The following is a 15,261-nucleotide window of genomic DNA, read 5'->3' as shown; positions in this document are numbered from 1 at the left end:
TGTATATAAATTTCCATAAGAGACACCGTGACTGTGCTTCTATATATACGTTCAATAGAAATCACTGAGACTGTCCTGTATATACATGCCATAGAAGTCATCGTGACTATGTTGTACATACATCTGATGAGAGACCACAATTAAGCAATGTATACTAGAAGATTCCACAACTGTGCCGTGCATACATCCCATAGGAGACACACTAACTGTGCTGAAAAAAAATCCCATGGGAGATACAACAACTTTGCGAAGGACCTATGAAGCTGCATACAAGGTTATCCTGGGGGGGAAAAAAAAAAAAAAGTTGCTTTCTTCTGCTCAGGCAATGTTCCCCAACTCTGAGGACTGTTTTTTTACAGCAAAACAATGCACCATGCCACACAGCTAGGTCAATGAATGTGTGGATGAAGGACCACCAACCCCACCCTGACATGGCCAGCCCAATCTCCAGACCTGAACCCCATAGAAAACCTCTGGAATGTAATCAAGAGGAACAAGAATAGTCACAAGTCATCAAAGAAGAACTGCTTACTTTTTTGCACCAGGAGTGGCATAAGGTCACCAAAAGCAGTGTGATAGACTGGTGGAAAGCATGCCAAGACGCATGAAAGCTGTGATTAATAATCATGGTTATTCCACAAAATATTGATTTCTGAACTATTCCTGAGGTAAAACATTATTAGTATTGTTGTTTCTAAATGATTATGAACTTGTTTTCTTTGCATTATTTGAGGTGTCTGAAAGCAATGCAATGTTTTTATTATTTTGACCATTTCTCATTTTTTAGAAAAGAAATACAAAATTTATTGCTTGGAAATTTGGAGACATGTTGTAAGTAGTTTATAGAATAATAGAACAATTTACATTTTACTCAAAAAATATACTTGTAAAGAGAAAAATCTGAAAAACTGACAATTTTCCAGTGGTCTCTTAATTTTTGACAGAGCTGTATATACATCTCTTAGGAGACACCAGGACTGTACTGTGTATACATCCTACAGGAAATCTCACGATTGTGCTATGTCTACATCTCATAAGAAACACCGCGACTGCTGTGTACACAACCCATAGAATACAGTACGACTGTGCTATATATACATCCTATAGGAGAGGAGACACTGCGACCGTGCTGTACATTCACTCCATAGGCCAGAGTACACTAATTCTGCTCACAAAGAGCATCCTGGCACTGGTCGGAGTAGATACATAAAATTGAGCTCTGTGCTGAAAAATTAAAAGCCTGGAGGTGCAAGCACTGTGGCCCACCAGGAACCTGCACAAGAGCCTGCCGAAAATACATTGCAAGCCGCAAACGGACCTTGGTCAGAAGTTCTGTAGATCTGTCAGACATTAGTGGCATCTGCAAAAATATGCTAGTGTGTATGGTTTCAAACATTTGACATTCATAGTCCACATAAAGACCACCAGTATCCTAACTCGAACACAACAGCCTCATATATATGCCTATAAGGCCATTTAGTTCTGGTCAGGAGACCTGCTGCCTATCCGGACATCGAGGTCCATTCTTCTCTGTCTGTGAATGTCAGACTAATAAAATTGTGTCCAATGGGAGAGATTCTAATGACTGTGAAACCTTGTGATCACAACAATGAAGTTTTAGTGGCTCTAGGAAACTGTGTTCTCTCTATGAGGAGGTAATTCCAACTTTATACAGTGGTACCTCGCTTAACGAGTAACCCACTTAACGAGAATTTCGCTTAACAAGCAAAGCTTTCTGTAAATTTGTAACCCGCTTTACGAGAAAGCTTTGCTGTACGAGCGAAATCCTCACTGCACACACTTCCGTCCATCCACCGCGCTCTAACTCGCACTTGCAGTCCACACACACACACACACACACACGTACGCACAAAACACACACACACACACACACATATGCTCACCTTACCTTCCGTTCCACCGCCGGGCTCATCGTTCTTGTAGTTCCCGGGTACATCTACATCGCGGCGAACTACAAGTACCATGAGGCCGGCGGTGGAACGGAAGTTAAGGTGAGCATATAATAATATCTGTACCTTCTGTTTCATTGCTGGCCTCCTGGGTCCTGTAGTGCGCCGCGCCGCTCTGCTCCACTCCACTCCAGGCATCGGCATCCATAGCAACGAAGCAGGAACTTCCTGGTTCCTGTCACCGCTTGTGAAAGGCAGCGCGCTGGCCAATCAGAGGCAAGCGGCTCTGCCTTTGACGTCAGCGCTCTGGCAGGAAGTTCCGCCCTCGTCGTTATGGTTACCTGATACACGGCCCACACCGGAGAACAGCAAGTCCTAGGAGACCGGCGATGGAACGGAAGGTAAGGTGAGCATATAATATGTGCGTGAGCGTGTGCGTGCTTGTGTGTGTGTGTGTTTGTGTGCATTTGTGCATGTGTGGAATGATAGAATAGGGGACCAGGATGGGACATTTAACACATTGTGGAACGAATTGTCAGCATTGCAGTTATTTCCTATGGGAAATCTTGCTCTGCTGAACGAGTAACTTGATTAACAAGCACAGTCCCAGAACGGATTGTTCTCGTTAAGCAAGGTACCACTGTATAAATAGAAATCAGTACAGAAAAATCTCTCACCTTATGTATTCCTCTTTATTTTCTTCTGTCACCTGGATGTTGCTCCCGTTCGGTTTCAGGTCATGGCTTTTCACCTCCCCAAGAAGTTCCTTATCCACTGAAAAGAACATTTCCAGGCAGCACTCCTCTATGTTGTTCTCCCTAAGAATAACAATACATATAAGTTTACATGTACAGACGTCCGTGGAGATTTTTGTTGTTTTTCACGCAGAGAGAACAAATTAGAAAAAACATTTAAACACAACACGGAATCAAAAGCCGTAGTCACTATCAATCGCGAATTACAAGTGCATAAATGAAGAATTAAGACCCCGTCACTACTTACTTAATCCAGATGAGAGAATTGTAAAACTCAGGATCTACAGATTCCAAGTCCTTCAGCCCCACTGGTTTATTTAAGATGCGTTTGTAGAATGGCAAGGAGAAACCAGTGTCTATAAATTTGCCATGGAATAAAGCCTAAGGAAAACATTGCTATGTTAACACAAGACATATCTAATAGCTCTACAGGCAAAAAACAGTTTTACATACTGCGATTGTTGCAAATCATTAGATTCTCACATGGTACCTCCCATATCCTATAATGTTATGACATATAATGATGATATGCTGCGACATTCAGATTAGTGTCCACCCGAGACCTATGAACCCCACTGATCCAGAGAAATGAAGAAAAGACAGGAAAAAAAAATGGCTCTCAATGGAATGGATAATTTAATAACTATTATCACATTAACCTGCAACTGCTGGTCTTAGGGGACATTTAGATGAGCCATCAATCATGAACCGGTGTTTTCAAAAGAAGGGAATTTTGTTACTTACCGTAAATTCCTTTTCTTCTAGCTCCTATTGGGAGACCCAGACGATTGGGTGTATAGCTACTGCCTCCGGAGGCCACACAAAGCATTACACTAAAAAGTGTAAGGCCCCTCCCCTTCTGGCTATACACCCCCCGTGGGATCACGGGCTGCTCAGTTTTAGTGCTAAAGCAAGAAGGAGGAAAGCCAATAACTGGTTTAAACAAATTCACTCCGAAGTAACTTCGGAGAACTGAAAACCGTTCAACATGAACAACATGTGTACCCGAAAAAAACCCAAAAATCCCGAAGGACAACAGGGCGGGTGCTGGGTCTCCCAATAGGAGCTAGAAGAAAAGGAATTTACGGTAAGTAACAAAATTCCCTTCTTCTTCGGCGCTCCATTGGGAGACCCAGACGATTGGGACGTCCAAAAGCAGTCCCTGGGTGGGTAAAGAAATACCTCATAGTAGAGCTGCAAAGACAGCCCTCCCCTACGGGGAGGCAACTGCCGCCTGCAGGACTCTTCTACCTAAGCTGGCGTCCGCCGAAGCATAGGTATGCACCTGATAATGTTTGGTGAAAGTGTGCAGACTCGACCAGGTAGCTGCCTGGCACACCTGTTGAGCCGTAGCCTGGTGTCGTAATGCCCAGGACGCACCCACGGCTCTGGTTGAGTGGGCCTTCAGCCCTGATGGAACCGGAAGCCCAGCAGAACGGTAGGCTTCAAGAATTGGTTCTTTGATCCATCGAGCCAGGGTGGCTTTGGAAGCCTGCGACCCTTTGCGCTTACCAGCGACAAGGACAAAGAGTGCATCCGAGCGGCGCAGGGGCGCCGTGCGGGAAGAAGGGAATTTTGTTTACTTACCGTAAATTCCTTTTCTTCTAGCTCCAATTGGGAGACCCAGACAATTGGGTGTATAGCTATTGCCTCTGGAGGCCACACAAAGTATTACACTTAAAAGTGTAAGGCCCCTCCCCTTCTGGCTATACACCCCCAGTGGGATCACTGGCTCACCAGTTTTAGTGCCAAAGCAAGAAGGAGGAAAGCCAATAACTGGTTTAAAGACCAATTCAATCCGAGGAAACATCGGAGAACTGAACCATACCACATGAACAACATGTGTACCCGAAAAAACAGAAAAACCCCGAGAAAACAGGGCGGGTGCTGGGTCTCCCAATTGGAGCTAGAAGAAAAGGAATTTACGGTAAGTAAACAAAATTCCCTTCTTCTTTGTCGCTCCATTGGGAGACCCAGACAATTGGGATGTCCAAAAGCAATCCCTGGGTGGGTAAAAGAATACCTCATGATAGGGCCGTCAAACGGCCCTCTCCTACAGGTGGCCAACCGCCGCCTGAATGACTTATCTACCTAGGCTGGCGTCTGCCGAAGCGTAGGTATGCATCTGATAATGCTTGGTAAAAGTAAGTAGACTCGACCAGGTGGGTGCCTGACACACCTGCTGAGCCGTAGCCTGGTGCCGTAATGCCCAGGATGCACCCACGGCTCTGGTAGAATGGGCCTTCGGCCTTGAGAGAACCAGAAGCCCAGTAGAACTGTAGGTTTCAAGAATTGGTTCCTCGAGCCCCCGAGCAAGGGTGGATCTGGAAGCTTGCGACTGTTTACGCCGACCAGCGACAAGGACAAAGAGTGCATCCGGGTGGCGCAGGAGCGCCATGCGGGAAGTAGAACCTGAGTGCTCTCACCAGAACCAACAGATGCAAATCTTTCTGAAATTGATGGACTGGACGAGGACACAAAGAAGGTGAGGTGATATCCTGATTGATATGAAAATGGGATACCACCTTAGGGAGAAATTCCGGAACCGGACGCAGAACTACCCTGTCCTGGTGAAGGACCAGGAAGGGAGTTTGTATGAGAGCGTTGCTAGCTCGGAAACTCTCCTAAGAGACGAGACCGTTACTAGAAGGCCACTTCCCGTGAAAAACGGGAAGGGAGACATCCCTCCAAGGCTCGAAAGGCGGCATCTGGAGAGCAATTAGAACCTTGTTCAGATCTCAGGGCTCTAACGGCCGCTTGTACGGAGTGCTGAGAAGACAAACTCCCCGTAGGAACGTGCGTACCTGAGGAAGTCGTCGTTTCTGAAAAAATACAGATAGCGCTGAGACTTGTCCCTAAAGGGAACTGAGCGACAACCCATTTTCCTACCTAGATTGCAGGAAGGAAGGAAACATAGACGATGCAACCGGCCAGGGAGAAACACCCTGCGCCGAGCACCGAGATAAGAACATCTTCCACGTCCTGTGGTCAATCTTGGCGGACGTTGTATGCTAGCCTGTCTCATGGTGGCAACCACGTCCTGAGGTAATCCTGACGACACTAGGTTCCAGGACTCAATGCCACACCATCCGGTTGAGGGCCGTAGAATTCAAATGGAAGAATGGCCCTTGAGACAGCCAGTCTGATTGGTCTGGTAGTGCCCCCGGTTAGCCTACCGTGAGGCACCACAGAACCGAGTACCACAACATCCTCGGCCAATTTGTAGCGACGAGGATGGCGCGGCCGCAGTCGGTCTTGATCTAGCGCAGTACTCTGGGCAACAATGCCAGAGGTGGCACCTAAGGTAGCTGGAACTGCGACCAATGCTGAACTAAGGCGTTTGCCGCCAGAGCTCGATGATTGTGAAACCGTGCCATGAAGCTGGCACATTGTTGTTGTGCCGTGACGCCATTAGATCGACGTCCGGCCTCTGTCAGCGGCGCCAGATCTCCTGAAACCCGTCCGGGTGAGGAGACCATACTCTTTCGGCCACACCTCAGCGACTTAGGAAGTCAGCTTCCTAGTTTCCACACTTGGGATGTGAATTGTGGATATGGTGGATGCCGTGTCTTCCACCCACATCAGAACCTGCCGGACTTCCTGGAAGGCTTGCCGGTTGCGCGTTCTTCCTTGGTGGTTGATGTATGCCACCGCTGTGGAGCTGTCCGACTGAAGTCGGATATGCTTGCTTTCCAGCCGCTGTTGGAAGGATTGTAGGGCAAGATACACTGCTCTGTGTTCAAGAACATTGATCTGAAGAGTGGACTCTTGCTGAGTCCACGTACCCTGAGCGCTGTAGTGGAGAAAAACTGCTCCCCACCCTGATAGACTCGCGTCTGTCGTAACTATCGCCCAGGACGGGGATAGGAAGGACCTTCTTTTTGACCAAGAGGTGAGAAGAAGCCACCACCGTAGAGATTCCTTGGCCGCCTGAGAAAGAACGACGACTCTGTTGAGGGACGTCGACTCCTCGTCCCATTGGCGGAGAATGTCCCATTGTAGTGGACGCAGTAAAACTGCGCGAAAGGAACTGCCTCCATTGGTACCATCTTACGTAGGAAGTGCATGAGGCGTCTCAATGTGTGCGACTGGTTCTTAAAGAAGAGCTTGCAGCCCGTAGTGAATGCTGTTTGTCTAGCGGCAGCTTCACTATCGCTGAGAGAGTAAGAAACTCTATGCCTAGATATGTTATCGATAGGGTCGGGGTCGGATCTGACTTTAAAAAGTTGATGATCCACCCAAAACTCTAGAGAGTCTCCAGCGCAACGTTCGGGCAGTGTTGGCATGTTTCCTAAGAGAGTGCCTTGCCAAGTAGATCGTCTAAATACGGGACCACAGAGTGACCCTGAGAGTGCAGGACTGTGACTACTGCTGCCCTGACCTTGGCGAAGACCAGTTGGACTGTCGCTAGCCGGAAGGTAGAGCTACGAACAGAGGGTGTTCGTCTCCTATAACGAAGCGTAGAAACGCTAGTGCTCTGGATCAATCGGCACGTGTGGATAAGCATCCTTGATGCCTAATGATGCTAGGAAATATCCTTGGGACCTTGAGGCGATGACATGGCGGAGGGATTCCATCCGGAACCGCCTGGTGTCCACGAGCTTGCTGAGCATTTTTAGATCCAGAACGGGACGGAACGGCCCGTTGTTATAGGTACCGCAAAGAATTTGGGGTAAAAACCATGACCTTGTTCCTGAAGAGGAACGGGGGTCATCACTCTTTCTGCCTATAGAGTGCACCCTGTTTGCAGAAGAGCAGCGGCCCGGCCGGGAGGTGGAGAAATTCTGAAGAATCGAGTTGGAGGACGAGAAGTGAGCTCTATCCTGTACCCGTGAGACAGAATGTCTCACACTCAATGGTCATTGACCTATGGCAGCTAAATATCGCCAAGGCGGGAGAGCCTGCTACCGACCGAGGCCGCAAGTCATGAGGAAGCCGCCTTGGAAGCGGGTTTTCAGACTATCGCTTTTTTGGGCGAGACTGAGCCCGCTAAGAATCTTAGCTCCTCTGATCCTTTTGAGTCCACATTGGACGAGGAAAAATGGGACCTGCCCGAGCCTCGAAAGGCCGAAAACCCCGACTGCCTCTTGCTCTGTTGGGGTTTGTTGTGTCCGGGCTGAGGAAAGGATGAATCCTTACCCCTGGACTGTTTAATGGTTACATCCAACGCTCACCAAACAGTCGGTCAGCAGAAAAAGGCAACTGGTTAGGCAACCTTTTTTGGAAGCAGAATCTGCCTTCCATTCACTTAACGAGCAGACCAGGCTCTGCTTAAAAACACGGAGTAGCGGAGGCTACCGCCGCACGGTTCGCAGAGTCCAGGACAACCTGAATCGCGTAAGAAACAAATGCAGACATTTGAGAGGTTAAGGATGCCACCTGCGGCACAGATGTACGTGTAACCGTGTCAATCTGTGTAAGACAAGCTGAAATAGCTTGGAGTGCCCCAAGGGAGAGAATGCCGGAGCCAACGGTGCGCCGACAGCCTCATAGATGGCTTTCGACCAGAGATCCATCTGTCTGTCAGTGGCATCTTTGAGTTTGCAGTTCCATCTCCCACTGCAACTATGGATCTAGCTACAAGCCTGGAGATTGGAGGATGCCGCTCGGGACATTGGGTCCAGTCCTTGACCAAGTCAGGGGACAGGGATAACGTGTATCCTAAGCCGTTTGGAGAAGCGCATATCTGGATAAGCGTGGTGTTCCTGGACTGCCTCTCTGAAGGCAGAGTGGTCCAGAAAAATACGTGAAGCTGACTCCTCCACTGGAGGAGCTGTGAGAAATAACCCACATTCTATAGATGGACGCTATAAGATTATTTACTATGGCGTCACAATCAGGTGTATCCAGATTGAGAGCGGTCTCAGGATCAGAATCCTGAGCCGCCACTTCCGCCTCATTACACAGCGAGTCCTTCTATTAGGACCCTGATGAAACCGAGGCCGCTCATAGCGAGCCCACTTAGGCTGTCTGGGACTGACGTCCGTGCAGAGCCGTGACTCTGGGATGCGTGTGACATTCCCGGAGCTGTTAGTTATTCACACTGAGGGGGGCCATGGATCAATGATTCAACAGTGCCCATATTGTGAGAGACATGTCCGGACTGCTAGGCTTCTAGTATCATAGCCATAGTCTCAGAAAAACTGTCAGTAAATACTGCAGACACCGTCCTCATCCCCTGGCCATTAGTGCATACAATGGGAGTCTATGTACCTGCCGGCCGTATAGCCGTACATGCTGTACCAGCTGTATAGAAAAACATGTGGTTCTGCACCTTTGTTTTACACAGAGAATATGCTGATAACTCCTCCGCATAATCCAGGAGGGTATATACAACGTGCGACCAAACAGTGCAATGTATATAGTACAAGCATATCTATAAGTGCACTTCTGCACTAGTGGGGTTAGCACCACAGGTGCTGCTTAACGCCTGTTACAGCGATTGTGTGACTATCAGAATGCCAGGGTCTTCCACACTTGTCTCTGTATCGTACAGAAACTGACACTAATGGCTGCCGGTGTCCTTGTAGAGAAGGAAGCCGTGGGCGTGCCTGAGAAAGTGCGGGAATCCGGATTCACAGTGCACACAGTGAGAGGGGTGGAGTATGCAAAACATACTCCAGCTCTCAGCTCTGCTCTATGCAGCGTCACGCCCCTACCCTGACTGTCAGGGCTGTGGGCGGTAACGAAGGGAGACTAGGCCCAGAAGCCGGGGACTCGAGTTAACAGCGCGGCCGCCGTAAAAGCGCGGGCCGCGCTGAAGTCCCCGGCGCACCACAAGTGCCAGCCGCGCCGCAGTTCCAGCGGCCGGCGCGACCGATTCATAGAAGTGGCCAGCGTCCCGCCCCTCTCCTGACTGGCAGGTCTGGGGGCGGGAACGAACGGAAGCAGGCCGCAAAAGCCGGGGACTCTAGTTATCAGCGCGGCCGCCGTAAAAGCGCGGGCCGCGCTGAAGTCCCCGGCGCACCACAAGTGCCAGCCGCGCCGCTGCCAGCGGCCGGCGCGACCGATTCCTGGAAGTGGCCAGCGTCCCGCCCCTCTCCTGACTGGCAGGTCTGGGGGCGGGAACGAACGGAAGCAGGCCGCAAAAGCCGGGGACTCTAGTTATCAGCGCGGCCGCCGTAAAAGCGCAGGCCGCGCTGAAGTCCCCGGCGCACTACAAGTGCCAGCCGCGCCGCAGTCCCAGCGGCCGGCGCGACCAATTCCCATAAGTGAGCCTGCTTCAGCAAAGCTGAATGAGGCCATGGCACAGGCGCCGCAGCGCTGATGTCCCCCGGCGCACTACAACACCCAGCATGCTGCGGTGTGAGCGCCAAATGCACGGGGACACAGAGTACCTTGAGGAAGCAGGGCCATGTCCCTGATGTACTCCGCTCCATCCAGCATCTTCTCCAGGGGCTGTAGATGGAGCACGGTCTCAGTGCCTGGAGACCGGTAAATCCCACTTCACCCAGAGCCCTGTAAAAAGGGATGGGGAAGGAATCAGCATGTGGGCTCCTGCCGCCGTACCCGCAATGGGTACCTCAACCTTACAAACACCTCCGACATACAGTGGGGTGAGAAGGGAGCATGCTGGGGACACTATATGTGTCCTCTTTTCTTCCATCCGACATAGTCAGCAGCTGCTGCTGACTAAAAAGTGGAGCTATGCGTGGATGTGTTGCCTCCTTCGCACAAAGCACAAAACTGGTGAGCCAGTGATCCCACTGGGGGTGTATAGCCAGAAGGGGAGGGGCCTTACACTTTTAAGTGTAATACTTTGTGTGGCCTCCAGAGGCAATAGCTATACACCCAATTGTCTGGGTCTCCCAATGGAGCGACAAAGAAATGTAGATTCTGAGTGCTCTCACCAGATCTAACAAATGTAAATCCTTTTCATACCGATGAACTGGATGAGGACAAAAGGAAGGCAAGGAGATATCCTGATTAAGATGAAAAGAGGATACCACCTTAGGGAGAAACTCCCGAATGGGGCGCAGCACTACCTTGTCCTGGTGGAACACCAGGAAGGGAGCCTTGGATGACAGCGCTGCTAGCTCAGACACTCTCCGAAGAGCCGTGACCGCTACCAGAAAGGCCACTTTCTGTGAGAGTCGAGAAAGTGAAACATCCCTCAGAGGCTCGAAGGGCGGCTTCTGGAGAGCAACTAGTACCCTGTTTAGATCCCATGGATCTAACGGCCGCCTGTACGGAGGGACGATATGACAAACCCCCTGCAGGAACGTGCGCACCTGAGAAAGTCGTGCTAGACGCTTCTGAAAAAACACGGATAGTGCCGAGACTTGCCCTTTAAGGGAGCCGAGCGACAAGCCCTTTTCCAACCCAGATTGCAGGAAGGAAAGAAAAGTAGGTAACGCGAATGGCCAGGGGGATACTCCTTGTGCAGAGCACCAGGATAAGAAAATCCTCCACGTTCTGTGGTAGATCTTAGCAGAAGTGGACTTCCTAGCCTGTCTCATGGTGGCAACGACCCCTTGGGATAATCCTGAAGACGCTAGGATCCAGGACTCAATGGCCACACAGTCAGGTTCAGGGCCGCAGAATTCCGATGGAAAAACGGCCCTTGGGACAGTAAGTCTGGTCGGTCTGGTAGTGCCCACGGTTGGCCGACCGTGAGATGCCACAGATCCGGGTACCACGACCTCCTCGGCCAGTCTGGGGCGACGAGTATGACGCGGCTGCAATCGGATCTGATCTTGCGTAGCACTCTGGGCAAGAGTGCCAGAGGTGGAAACACATACGGGAGCCGGAACTGCGACCAATCTTGCACTAAGGCGTCTGCCGCCAGAGCTCTTTGATCGCGAGACCGCGCCATGAAGGCCGGGACCTTGTTGTTGTGCCGAGACGCCATTAGGTCGACGTCCGGCACCCCCCAGCGGCGACCGATTTCCTGAAACACTTCCGGGTGAAGGGACCATTCCCCTGCGTGCATACCCTGGCGACTGAGGAAGTCTGCTTCCCAGTTTTCTACGCCCGGGATGTGAACCGCTGATATGGTGGATGCTCTGTCCTCCACCCACATTAGAATCCGCCGGACTTCCTGGAAGGCTTGTCGACTGCGTATCCCTCCTTGGTGGTTGATGTATGCCACCGCTGTGGAGTTGTCCGACTGAATTCGGATCTGCTTTCCTTCCAGCCACTGCTGGAAGGCTAGTAGGGCAAGATACACTGCCCTGATTTCCAGAACATTGATCTGAAGGATGGACTCCTGCTGGGTCCACGTCCCCTGAGCCCTGTGGTGGAGAAAAACTGCTCCCCACCCTGACAGACTCGCGTCTGTCGTGACCACTGCCCAGGATGGGGGTAGGAAGGACCTTCCCTGTGATAATGAGGTGGGAAGAAGCCACCCTTGCAGAGAGTCCTTGGCCGTCTGGGAAAGGGAGACTTTCCTGTCCAGGGAAGTTGACTTCCCGTCCCATTGGCGGAGAATGTCCCATTGAAGTGGGCGCAGATGAAACTGCGCAAACGGGACTGCCTCCATTGCTGCCACCATCTTCCCTAGGAAGTGCATGAGGCGCCTTAAGGGGTGCGACTGACCATGAAGGAGAGACTGCACCCCTGTCTGTAGTGACCGCTGCTTGTCCAGCGGAAGCTTCACTATCGCTGAGAGAGTATGAAACTCCATGCCAAGATACGTTAGTGATTGAGTCGGTGACAGATTTGACTTTGAAAAGTCGATGATCCACCCGAAAGTCTGGAGAGTCTCCAGCGCAACCTTCAGGCTGAGTTGGCATGCCTCTTGAGAGGGTGCTTTGACAAGCAGATCGTCCAAGTAAGGGATCACCGAGTGTCCCTGAGAGTGCAAGACTGCTACCACTGCCGCCATGACCTTGGTGAAAACCCGTGGGGCTGTCGCCAGACCAAATGGCAGAGCTACGAACTGAAGATGGTCGTCTCCTATCACGAAACGTAGAAAACGTTGGTGCTCTGTAGCAATCGGCACGTGGAGATAAGCATCTTTGATGTCTATTGATGCAAGGAAATCTCCTTGAGACATTGAGGCAATGACGGAGCGGAGGGATTCCATCCGGAACCGCTTGGCGTTCACATGCTTGTTGAGCAGTTTTAGGTCCAGAACAGGACGGAACGAGCCGTCCTTTTTTGGAACCACAAAGAGATTGGAGTAAAAACCTTGCCCTTGTTCCTGAAGAGGAACAGGGATCACCACTCCTTCTGCTCTTAGTGAGCCCACCGCCTGCAGAAGGGCATCTGCTCGGTCGGGATGTGGGGAAGTTCTGAAGAACCGAGGCGGAGGACGAGAACTGAACTCTATCCTGTACCCGTGAGACAAAATGTCTGTTACCCACCGGTCCTTGACCTGTGGCAGCCAAATGTCGCAAAAGCGGGAGAGCCTGCCACCGACCGAGGATGCGGAGGGAGGAGGCCGAAAGTCATGAGGCAGCCGCCTTGGAAGCGGTTCCTCCGGTTGCTTTCTTGGGGCGTGAGTGAGCCCGCCAGGAATCTGAGCTCCTTTGCTCCTTCTGAGTCCCTTTGGACGAGGAGAATTGGGCCTTGCCCGAGCCTCGAAAGGACCGAAACCTCGACTGCCACCTCCTCTGTTGAGGTTTGCTTGATCTGGGCTGGGGTAAGGAGGAGTCTTTACCCTTGGACTGTTTAATGATTTCAGCCAATTGCTCACCAAACAGTCTGTCTACAGATAATGGCAAGCTGGTTAAACATTTTTTGGAAGCAGAATCCGCTTTCCATTCCTTTAACCACAAGGCTCTGCGCAAAACCACAGAGTTGGCGGACGCCATTGAGGTACGGCTCGTAGAGTCTAGGACAGCGTTGATAGCGTAGGTCGCAAACGCAGACATTTGCGAAGTTAAGGACTCCACTTGCGGCACTGCTGGACGTATGATAGAGTCCACCTGTGCCAGACCAGCTGAAATAGCTTGGAGTGCCCACACGGCCGCGAATGCTGGAGCAAACGACGCGCCGATAGCTTCATAGACCGATTTCAACCAAAGGTCCATCTGTCTGTCATTGGCATCTTTAAGTGAAGCCCCATCCTCCACTGCAACTAAGGATCTAGCCGCAAGCCTGGAGATTGGGGGATCCACCTTTGGACACTGGGTCCAGCGTTTGACCACGTCAGGGGGAAAGGGATAACGTGTATCCTTAAGACGTTTGGAGAAACGCTTGTCTGGATAAGCGTGGTGTTTCTGGACTGATTTTCTGAAGTCAGCGTGGTCCAGAAAAGTACTCAGTTTACGCTTGGGATACCTGAAATGGAACTTCTCCTGCTGTGCCGCTGCCTCCTCTGCTGAAGGGGCAGGGGGAGAAATATCCAACAGTCTATTGATGGCCGCTATAAGGTCATTTACCATGGCGTCACCATCAGGAGTATCCAGATTGAGAGCGGTCTCAGGATTAGACTCCTGATCACCCTCCTCTGTCTCATCATACAGAGACTCTTCTCGCTGAGACCCTGACCAGCGTGAGGACGTGGAGGGTCTCTCCCAGCGAGCTCGCTTAGGCTGCCTGGGACTGTCATCCGAGTCAGAGCCTTCAGCCTGAGATGCCTGGGACCCCCTTGAAGCACGTATTAACTCCAACTGAGGGGGACCGGGGAACATTGACACAGCCGTGTCCATGGTCTGAGTAACTGGTCTGGACTGCAAGGTCTCTAGGATTTTTGTCATAGTCACAGACATCTTGTCAGCAAAAACTGCAAACTCTGTCCCCGTCACCGGGACAGGGTTCACCGGTGACTCTGCCTGGGCCACTACCACCATAGAGTCCGGCTGACGAAGTGGCACAGGGACCGAACATTGCACACAATGGGGGTCATTGGAACCTGCCGGTAGATCAGCCCCACAAGCGGCACAAGCAGCGTCTACAGCCTGTGTCTTGGCACCCTTGCGTTTTGCGGATGACATGTTGTTGTCTCCTCAGAGCAATATAGGGTATACAGCCAAGAAGCGACCTTACAGTGCAATATATATATAGATATGGTACAGAGAAAAAAGTACACCAATATAACACTGTGGCACTAGTGGGGCCAGCACTAATGTGCTGCTTACCGCCCGCTTAACGCGGGTGTGTGGTCGCCAGAAATCCCTTGTCTGGGTCTCCCAGAGCCTGTGTCCGTTCTCCAGCCAGACTGCATGTAGGAATGGCTGCCGGCGTCCTGTGGAGAGGGGCGGGCCCTGGGCGTGTGCAGACAAAGTGCGGGAAACCTGCGTCCCACTGTGCTCAGTGAGAGGGCTGGAGTATGTAAATAAGACTCCAGCCCTCGGCGCTGACTATCGTACAGCGTCTCTCCCTTGCCCTGATTGACAGGGTGGGGGCGGGAACGAAGCGGAGCTAGGCCGCAAAAGCCGGGGACTAGATTTATAAGCGCCGCCGTCGTAAAAGCACGGTCGGCGCGAAGTCCCCGGCGCACCACAAGTCTCAGCCGGGCCGCCGCTCTAGGGGCGGCCGGCGCGGCAGTCCCCAACACATAAAGTCCCTCAGAGAAGCTGCAGTGACTGTAACCCCAGCGCGCAGCGCTACTGTCCCCGGCGCACTAGCACACCCAGCAAGTCTGGAGTGTGCGCGGCCTGTCCATACGGGGACACAGAGTACCTGAATGTAGCAGGGCCTTGTCCCTG

At 51.4% G+C, this 15,261-nt stretch overlaps 1 protein-coding gene across 2 annotated transcripts in view; it reads right to left on the bottom strand.

Moving 5' to 3' along the window:
* Window positions 1-15,261, bottom strand: part of ITCH (itchy E3 ubiquitin protein ligase) — a 403,298-nt gene that overhangs the window by 13,425 nt on the left and 374,612 nt on the right. For both annotated transcript variants that reach the window (XM_075349943.1, XM_075349942.1), the window contains 2 exons: window positions 2,913-3,046; window positions 2,588-2,728 (listed from right to left, as the gene is read on the bottom strand). In XM_075349943.1, the coding sequence (XP_075206058.1) occupies window positions 2,588-2,728; window positions 2,913-3,046 (275 nt within the window). The remainder of the gene's footprint in view (window positions 1-2,587; window positions 2,729-2,912; window positions 3,047-15,261) is intronic.

This window comes from Anomaloglossus baeobatrachus, chromosome 5 (genome assembly GCF_048569485.1).
Source record: "Anomaloglossus baeobatrachus isolate aAnoBae1 chromosome 5, aAnoBae1.hap1, whole genome shotgun sequence".
In the NCBI taxonomy this organism is placed as follows: Eukaryota; Metazoa; Chordata; class Amphibia; order Anura; family Aromobatidae; genus Anomaloglossus; species Anomaloglossus baeobatrachus.
This window is presented reverse-complemented; position numbering and strand designations above follow the sequence as displayed.